The sequence below is a fragment of the Coptis chinensis genome, chromosome 2 (assembly GCF_015680905.1).
Source record: "Coptis chinensis isolate HL-2020 chromosome 2, ASM1568090v1, whole genome shotgun sequence".
NCBI classification, from domain to species: Eukaryota; Viridiplantae; Streptophyta; class Magnoliopsida; order Ranunculales; family Ranunculaceae; genus Coptis; species Coptis chinensis.
The window spans coordinates 63,301,623-63,311,786 of NC_141457.1; the positions used below are offsets into that span (position 1 = coordinate 63,301,623).

General features: G+C 36.9%; 1 protein-coding gene across 1 annotated transcript; it reads right to left on the reverse strand.

Annotated features, from left to right (window-relative positions):
• Positions 1-511: 511 nt before the first annotated feature.
• On the reverse strand, positions 512-9,909 carry LOC147517084 (26S proteasome regulatory subunit 6A homolog). Its single transcript, XM_086589494.1, has 10 exons — positions 9,745-9,909; positions 9,541-9,657; positions 6,968-7,075; positions 5,666-5,857; positions 5,367-5,558; positions 2,779-2,897; positions 2,178-2,265; positions 1,597-1,716; positions 1,354-1,494; positions 512-836 (listed from the first exon to the last, which is right to left on the reverse strand). The coding sequence occupies exons 1-10, from the start codon at positions 9,856-9,858 to the stop codon at positions 759-761; spliced, it is 1,269 nt and encodes a 422-aa protein (XP_086445620.1). The 5' UTR covers positions 9,859-9,909; the 3' UTR covers positions 512-758.
• Between the last annotated feature and the right edge of the window lie 255 nt (positions 9,910-10,164).

Genomic DNA, 10,164 nt, shown 5'->3' on the forward strand with positions numbered 1-10,164 from the left:
ATTTCGTTATAGCAAAACCGGTTGGATCAAACTACATGGTGACACACTCAAACTACATGGCGAGATCGTTTAAGTGTACACTCAAACATAGATAAACCGTTAAAGTATATACTCAAACAACATGGCAAGACCATTTGAGTGTACACTCAAACGACCCGAGAATTTCGTTATAGCAAAACCGGTTGGATTGGTTGTTGGGCCTGGGCTTTAATGGCAAATTTGTAATATGACAAACTTATAATATTTCTATTTCTTTTTTTGGGGGGGGGGGGGGGCTGATGAGTACCAACAGGACCTTACGTAGGCCTCTGCGTGACTTTTGATAGTCACTAATGTAAGTGACTTCTAATACAAGAGTTGATACAGGAATCGTTTTGTTTGTTTTTTCATTTTTGTTTTTCTTTATTTGCCTCTTCCTTTCTTTTCTCGGTTTTACTTTGTTCGTTGAGCTCATCTTCACACAATTTCTAGTGAAACTATATTGGACCAAGCCGCCCTCACACAGTTGAAATGACATCAAAAACATAGATGATTGATGTATACCAAAGCGAAGTTGTTCACTGTCCTTTCAAACTCTCCTGATATTACAAATCCCCTGATAATAAGTTAATAACTGAGAGTTCGAGACTATAAATAAAAGAGTTGTATAGCCAACACTAAACAACGATTCAGCCACTACAAGAAAAGTGTTGTGACCTTTCAAGCCACCAAATGATTACAACTGTTGAGGAAATCGCAAAAGGCCAGAGGTCAGCTACCTATGCATAATAATTTAAGCTGGCTTTCTTCTTGGCCTGGACTTGAATGATACCTTCATTGAAGTCTTCGTGAATAACCTGAAATTAGAGATTAGCACAATTGGTGAATTTACGACAACCAAAAAAAGTCATGACTAATAGAACAATCGATATTCAATTGGATGTCATCACAACATAAGTAAAATGGGGGGTAGAGACCATAAACTACAACATTCCTCTAGTTCTTAGATCACTGTCATTCTTCTCTATTTCATTTCACAATCACTGGCCGGCTATTCGAGATGACAGTAAATTATCAGCATACAGTAGACTGGTCTATCCAGGAGACCATGTGTAACATTATAATTAAGCATCTATACTACATCAGTGCCCAGAATCGAAGGAAATTTATGCAGCCTAAAGCACACCTACCACCTAGGCATTAACGGCAAAGAGGATATTAATGTCCTATGGTGCTCCAACACCAAATATCACATTTCTGGTGGCTTACTACAGCAGTGACTCTCATTACTATTGTTAAGTACAGAAAACACCCTAAATTTCTTGCAAGATAGGTAACATCAGTAGCACAGGTTAAAGTGTTATTCATATATACCTCAGTTGCATCTCTGCGAAGCGCAAGCATTCCAGCTTCAACACATACAGCTTTCAGCTGGGCGCCATTAAAATCATCTGTTGAGCGAGCAAGCTCTTCAAAATTCACATCCGGGTTTACATTCATTTTTCTTGAATGAATCTGCAATTTTATCATTAAGCACATCGTAAGCATACATAAAGAGTAAAACTTAGAAAAATGAATAAATAAAACTTGTCAACTAATGACAGTTCAAGACACCACCTGCAGGATTCGAGCCCTTGCTTCTTCAGAAGGATGGGGAAATTCAATTTTCCGATCCAGGCGACCTGAACGCATGAGAGCAGGATCCAGAATATCAGCTCGATTTGTTGCTGCTATTACCTGCAATAATTCTTACGTAGGGTTAACCACATATGCTAGAGAAAATTTCCGTACATGAGCATTCCATTTATCAACATATAGGCACATAAAACACGAATTACAAAGGTTCCAAACTTTGAATTTGAATATTCTGAAGGTTCCTAACACAACTTACTCCACCAAAGAAAATTGAAACAAAAAGAAAAAACAACATATATCTCCGGAAAAAAACGGTATTTTCCTAGCTTCGCGCTACAGATAAAAAATAATTGAAATCCACAGAAGTGTTCTTTTTCTTTATTCGTATATTAAAAGGTTTTTTGTTGGTATAACAAAGCAGGATGACATCAACCTAATGCCCCTTTTAGGCCCAAATTCATTTTAATGGACAGCATAACTGATCAGTGATCTCCTAAATCCACCGAGAGTCTGAGGGCGATAAGGAAAAAATATTTGATGTACGAAGGGAAGACAGTATTAACCTTTATCCTATCATCACTGCTAAAACCATCAAGCTGATTGAGTAGTTCCAACATTGTCCTCTGCACCTCTCTATCTCCACTCACTTCACTGCATTGTAATCAATAAGAATCGTCAACATGTGAATTTTCAAGAAGTATTGATAAATGGTGGAAAAAATTTCATGCCTGAAGTATTGTTAGATTAATGTATGCATGAAGACTCTAAATTTAGATTATGTTCTAAAACTGCAGTGAGCCCACCAAAGAGATGTATATACTTTGACTCTTCGCTGTATTACAAGCATTGCATGCATACCAAATACATATTACACGGCAAATAAAGCTTTTAAAATGTAAGTGATCATGGACAAAATCTTCCTGACAGACGAGAAAAGCTCTTTGCAGAAGCTACAAAAATCTAGTTATGTTACATTCAAACAAATGCACTAGGCAACTGTATAGTAACACTAGGTAATTAATCTACAGATATATGCAGTATACATCGAACATTATTCGAACCTAATGATCCCTAAAGCAGCATTCTATAACCTTAAGATAAAGAATTTTATCTCCCTCATATGGTGCATTACTTAAAATAAGTTAAGAGAGAGCAGCTGTGTACCTATCGAATCGCTTTGTGCCAATGGCATCAATTTCATCTATAAAAATGATACATGGAGATTTCTCCTTTGCAAGCTGAAAGGCATCTCGGACAAGCTTTGCTCCATCTCCAATGAACATCTGCATTCACGTCAAGTTCACTATTAAGTATCATAAACAGACGTAACTGCAACAATATCAAACTTGCTCAGAGCAACATAATAACAGAAGTGACATGGCCTAAAACACATAACTTTCATACCGAGACATTTGGCAGGTCAAAAGAAAGAAAGTCAGGGAGACACAGTACTCGCAACAGTAAACCATCAAACAAGACCTACTTGACATTTCAAGTAAACTCCCCAGTCCAAAAAAATGTCATTTTCTTGGAAAGAACCAAATCAGGTAAAGTTTCATGAACCAAGTTTCTCAAAAATTAGTGGAGTTAGTTTTCCAAGGAAAAAGATGCCGGGAGAAAATGTAAACCACCTCTAGGTCATCTAGGATGGGTACCGGTTCCCCAATTTCACATCCTGCTTTCTACACAATCATTAAAACTAACTAAAGCAAGGATACTAGCTACATGGGTTAGGAGTGGTCGCCCCTTGGCACATTCCGGCCCAAGGTCTTGAATCTAGGGCCAGGGAAGCAGCCAACCGAACTACAAGTGCGATTAAAGGCCTCAATCAGGGGAGGTTTGTGCATGCTCTTTATCACTATCACTAAAGGGGGCGGGCTAGCGGCCTTTTCAATCAATCTCCGGCCGCTCAGTGCCGCCAGGAGCTACGTACCAGAGAGCTATGACAGCCATTTTCCACGATATGATGCATATACGTATGGGGATTATGTCAAATTGGACTCTGACCCTACTTTTTTATGTGCTGCCAATTTTGTTATGTTTGGAATACCAAGGAGGCAAGGATCGACTTCATCATAATTAACAAAAAAACCCAGAAGTCCTGAAAGAACAATAAGATCATGAAATATCATGGATATCGCTATAAACCAAACTGTCCATGGTTTGATGGAATTGACGGCCTTAAACACCAGTTCTCCACATATATGTTTAAACTATCTCCTTTTTCCAAACTTTTGAACAAAACAAATTACAAAATTCCCTAGTTGTGTGAGGAGATTCCTTAGCAAAAGATGCAGATACTTGTTCCTCCCAACCGGTTACAACAAAAGTGAGGCCACTCCATACCACTAGGTTAAACCTAACAAGTGCTTCAAAATATGATATGTACTGCTATCGCCAATAGTTTCAGTAGATCACGGTAAGTACGATACTGATACAATTTGGTTGATTCTATTTTGTTGACTCTCATCAAGAGATCTAGGTGTAGAACTAAATTTTAAAATGGATAATACAGCTTTGACAAGTCAAGAAACATTTCTCTGGACCCAACAGGTTTGAACACAACAAGGGCACTCTAAAACAGGAAATCTCTGAGAAACACAAAAAACCACTCAGATAATTTCGGGGCTGACTTTCATGAGATGATGCATTTCTACCCATTTGATGAACCTTTCTGGAACTCCTATTCTCTTCAGAGCATACACCACTGCCTCCCATCTTTACCAGGGAGACCATCCATGCCTCTCGGAAGTTCCCACTGTTCTAAAAATCAGTCTAGGCGGCCGCCTAGGCAGTCTCTAGGCACTAGGCGGTGCCCAACCGACTCGCCTAGGCCCAAGTCGTTAAAAAAATCGGTGGACTGACTAGGCGGGTCTAGGCAGACCGATTAGGCGGGTCTAGGCGGTCCAGTCAAGTTTTTTTTTTTTTTGTTTGAATGATTAAATGTCGAAAATTAAAGGCCCGTGTAGGCTTAAGATTTGAATGAGTTTAAAAGACTAAAGTCTAATGTAAATTATATGTCATTATAACAAAGAATATGTTTTTATATGAAGTCGATATTCTTCAACTATTACACATTTTTGTAATAAATATCTTTGTTTGTATTTATTTTTTGAGTTATGGTAAATGATTTTCTTTATTCCTTGTAGTATAGGTGTGTATTACTACATATATTAGGAAAAAAAACCGCCTAGCGCCTAACCCGTCTAGACACTGCCTAAAAGGCCTAGGCGCTAAACACTCTCCCACCGCCCGGCTACCGCCTAGCGTTTTTTAGAACACTGGAAGTTCCAAGTTCAAACTCCAACATATACCTGTTTCAGTATGTGAAAGGAATGGGCTAGATTCCTCACCCAATCGCAGTCTTCTAACAGAAAATTCTGGGTTTCTAATGGAAGATGTTTACAGGGAGTCAGGGACTGAGGGAGGATATCAACTAATTGATAAGCCCTCAAATAATCGAGTATACGACCCCATCCAGGATTGAAGTGACTATATATAGCACAACAATACATTAAGTTTTGTGCATCATCATCCTAATTTAAAGTAAACATTTTTGTCAAAAATCATCTCTTAAGTCTCTAAGTCATAATCTATACTTGAACAAAGAAACCATCTAACCAATATCAGAATTAAAGTGGAAATAAGACTGATGACAATGAAAAACTAATGTTTGTGAACCACCATGGTCTGGTGACCATCAAATTTGAGTGCAAATATATTCCAAAAGTTCTCAAGGTTCGAACAATGACCTGCACAAGTTGTGGACCTGCTAGCTTCAGAAAAGTTGCATTAGTCTGTGCTGCACATGCCCGAGCCATCAATGTTTTACCAGTACCAGGAGGTCCATACAAGAGAACTCCTTTTGGAGGGCGAACTCCTAGTTTCTCAAACCTCTCTTTATGGGTCATTGGAAGAACAATGGCCTCAACAAGTTCTTGGATCTACATTAAACAATTATCACAATAATTTACCGATAAAGTTTCAGTGTCCAGTTATCAATGTGAATGTGAAACACGCAGGCTGGATTTGTTATTAAGAAGAAACCAACCTGCTTTTCCAGCCCTCCAATGTCATTGTAATCTTCAGTTGGCTTTTCATCAACTTCCATAGCCTTCACGCGAGAATCATATTCAGAAGGAAGAGTGTCCAAGATCAAATAGCTGTCTTTATTTACCCCGACTAAATCACCAGGTTTCAGTTTATCAGGGTCAACAAGCCCAACAACAGGTAGAAAGATTGTCTGGAACCAAGAGCAGGAAATCAGAATTTCGGTTATCGGTACGCAAAAACACCATTAACAACCACTCCTATGACTGCTGAATTTTTTAAAAAGACACGACCATTATAACTGTTTCCATATACACACCCAACGCTGCACTGATAAGTCTATACATGAAACATTAACTACTGGCTACCTATTCAAATGAACCAAATCAGTTAACCCCAAGTAGAAGCAGAAGTAAGTTATACCAAATCAATTAACAACTAACTGGTGGTGTTCAATTTTCCTCTCTCTATATAGACTTTTGTGTTTATACTATACCATAGTTAAATCAGGAATCATAAACACGAGGTACTTATTGTAAGAACAGATTGAGGATTGTTTAGGTACTACAATTCCCATGAAACTTATATATGATCCAACCTTGAGCACTCAAAGCTCTCAAAGTCAAATAGAACCAAATACCTATGTTTCATGGAGACACCATATTATAAAAAGGGAAAATCATGTTGGATACGTATCCACGTCTGTGTCGGTCATGACACATACACATGTTGTATGTGATACACCTCAATTTTTTATATTTCACTGAGTCAGATACTTTACATACGTTGCGTATACCGTGTCAATGTAACTTAGCCAAATACCTTCAGATACTGAACTAAAACATTGCACATAGATTGTATAGGTTATAGGTGCAACTATTATATGTATTTGAAGAAATATTAGTTTCTGAGATTGATAACGCTTTCAAACCAAAATCGCACTCAGCATACGACAATTTCCATCCAACAGACCAGTATCCCAAAGTCCCATTACTATTTAACACATTCAACTAAAATGTCTGAAATCATATTTGATGAATACTACATTTGCAAAACTAATTTTTAACCATTAGGAAATTTTCATTCTTTTGTGATATACTCGAGACATTATTTAGAGCACCTTTGTCAAAGAAGCAAGCTAGAAAAGTCAACTTCTAAGGCTAAGAATCAATATTAGTGGCATTTACACAAATTAATTAATAATATACACAGATAAAAAAATAAACATGAAATCCAACCACAATTTGCAATTGAAGCAAAAGATAAGTGGTGCAGATATGAAGATAAAGAGTGCATTGCTCACTTGTCGTGTGGATGTTTTCAATACGACACATTTACCCTTCCTTTGTGAATCCAAATCAACATTAGCACCATCTTCTTCAGCCTCATCTTCAGGATTCATTTCCAAAATCTAAACAAAGAATTACAGTGATTTAATTAAGTTGTCAAGTAACAACATGTAAAAGAAACTGATGTGACATGATAACAAGAAACAAAGTGGAGATCGCAACAACATAATCACAACAAAATAAACTAATAACACAAAAGATATTTTTGTTAGTGACAAACTGTACCACCACAACTAGTTCTGTTCTTTAAAATACAATACATCTTGGTAATCAACTTGAGTATTTTATAAATTAGGCACCTCATCCAAACAAGGATCTAATAATGTGGAGTAGAGCAAAAGTAATTTACTCGATTCAAAAAAATACAATTCAAATACAAAGAGATCAATTTTACAAACTTATTGAATACATTAGTAATTTAGTATGTGTGTAGTTTCACGACAAGCTGTCTTAGCATACGACTGACACTCAAAAAGGGATGAATATGATAAAAATTAAAAGGTGGCAGACTTGCATTAGCCACATGACATTTAGATCTAGTAAGTAGTAACTTTTCTTTGTTTTTGTTTGGTTTAATTTAGTTACATATACATTCAATAAACAAACTCAAAGAAACCATCAAAAGCCCCATCAGCTGATATTACGACTTAAATTAAGTGCTGACCAAATACAAATGAACCCACGGGTTTCAATATATGACCACCTTGCAAGTTTTAACTAAGTTGTCAATTCCAATTCTAGTCTGTGACTATCTGATCAGCCTTATTCTCTCTCAACTAGCTGATCCATAATATAGCAACAAAATCCAAAGCTAGCTGAAGTTTCATCTGGGGCACAAGCCAGCCAAATTCCCTGTCAAAGGCTGATGCCCAACAGCGCTCAGACCCAACCCAAAAAACTCACATTAACAAAAAGGTTGTCTTCTTGATCTTCCACAATTTCTTGTTATTTTCCATTGTTTTCATTTTAAGTTCCTGTGTGACACCATCTATAGACTATAACAAAACCTCCGGCAATTTTCTCACTTACATAGTTGTATCCACAAATTTCTATGAAACTACCACATCTAACATCTCCCACTCTCTCACACACACAAGCACACGCATACTTGTGTATAAATCACTCCTCATCTGATCTTCGGTGGAAGAAGGGCAGATAATATCCACACAACATCCTCTCTTAATTCATCTTATATGGGATGCGGTTGAGGTGTACTGAACAAATGTTGTATAAGGAACTGATATCCATGTCTTGTTTAGACTGACGAGTTTTCTATTTATGCTAATGTTTTTCTTTTTGTAACATATGATCCATCTGTATGAAAACAATAATTCGATAAAGAAAGATACAGCAAAATCACAATACACTGGAAAAGATAACCCAGTTCATGACCTGGGGTGGAACTTCCACTACTTTTGGTGTCTCTTATAATCCTCTTGATTCTTAAAACTTTTCCCACAACAATATATCTTGTTGCACGAGTAAAAACAATAATGATAAAAAGAACAAGGCAATGCATAAGGAGAACAACATTATATGAGAAAGAATGACATAAATTGCCAAACAAACAAGAACTTAATGGCATCTATGCTTTAGCAACTTCACAAAACATAATCCAGACAGGACACATTTACCAAAGCTTAAATTTATTGAACAGATTTATTCCACATTCCTCGAAATGGATATGCCACTTCATAAAACTAAGGAGAGGGTTACACAACCAAAAATGTTTCTACCATTCTAGCAGATGCTTAACAAAATTGGTGGAGGGAGTGAAAAAAAACAAAGTATAAGTGACAAAGAATTTACTTATAAGGCTCAGAATGTACGACATGAGATTGGATGAGGTCCAGTTAATAATACTCGTTGTAGCAATATCTCCTTAGAACTTATTCAGCTTTCTAACAATTGATAGGAGAAAAACGGCTACAATACACAGCAAGAAAGAAATCTCCCTCGGAAAAAGGAGTCCTATAAATTCCAAAGCAATCTCAAAGAGGTCTCCTCATATTCCTATAAACTCTAGAAATAGGTAAGCAAAGGGGAACAAACTCCAAAGCAATCTCAATAACACAGAGAAGTCAGGAATTGAGAGATCTAATAGTAACTCCTCCTTAGTATTTTGTTGTAACAGATATCTGTAAATCACAACCTTCAACCCATGCAACTTTTCAACAGTACTTCTTCACACACATAGCCACATAGGTAGGATACTAACATGCTTAACATACCAACCCTGTAAAAATCTAATCTTACAAACAAATCTTTGTAACCAAATGTCTAAAAGGTTCAAAGTAAAACGGTGGATTCACAGACCATTAAATGCTGACTTTGCATACAAATGAGCTGTCTCTAAGCTGAAAATTAGGCAATTTCTGCTACAAAAAATTCTTTCTGAATTACTACAAACGACTAATTAAACCCCCTAACTTTAACCCAAACAACAAATTCATCCAACACACAACACTACATTTCAATTCATTCCAACACTAAAAACTTACCAAAACCAATACAATCATATACTCACCTCAACAATGTTACCAACTAAGTAAGGAAGTTGTTTATTCAACTTAATCTTCTCCTGATTCTCCTTAATTTTATCCTTATATGAATCTAAATCCAAAGTAGTTCTCTGTGCTTCTTCCTGCACAAAAATTCAAAAAATAATAATATTAAAAAACAGTATAACCCTAGAAATGAAAAAAAAACAAAAAAGAGTTAAAAATGTAACCTTTAGAATACGAATCTCGTTATCGAGAAGACGAGAAGCTCTAACGATGTCATCATTTGACATTGAAGCGAGTTGATCGTCTTCCATGTTGTCTTCTATCATTGCTGTCGCCATTTTTTAGAGAGAGAAAGAGTGAAATGAGTGGGTTTTGAGGAAGGAGCAAATTTATTCGAGGAGTCTTCTCTGTGAAGAAAAGCAAATTGAAACGGGTCGGGTCGGGTCGGGTAGTGATGTGCACGTGTATAGTGTACTGCTAATTAAGTGCTAACTGTAAGCCCAATGCCCATACAAAGCTTCCCTCAGTTTTGGGCTTTAGGACGTACTCTGGTGTGTTTTCAGTTGGGCCGCGGTATTCACACCCCTATAAATGGGACTAGCACCCCTCTATTAAACACACATAAAAAACACTAAGAGTCCTAT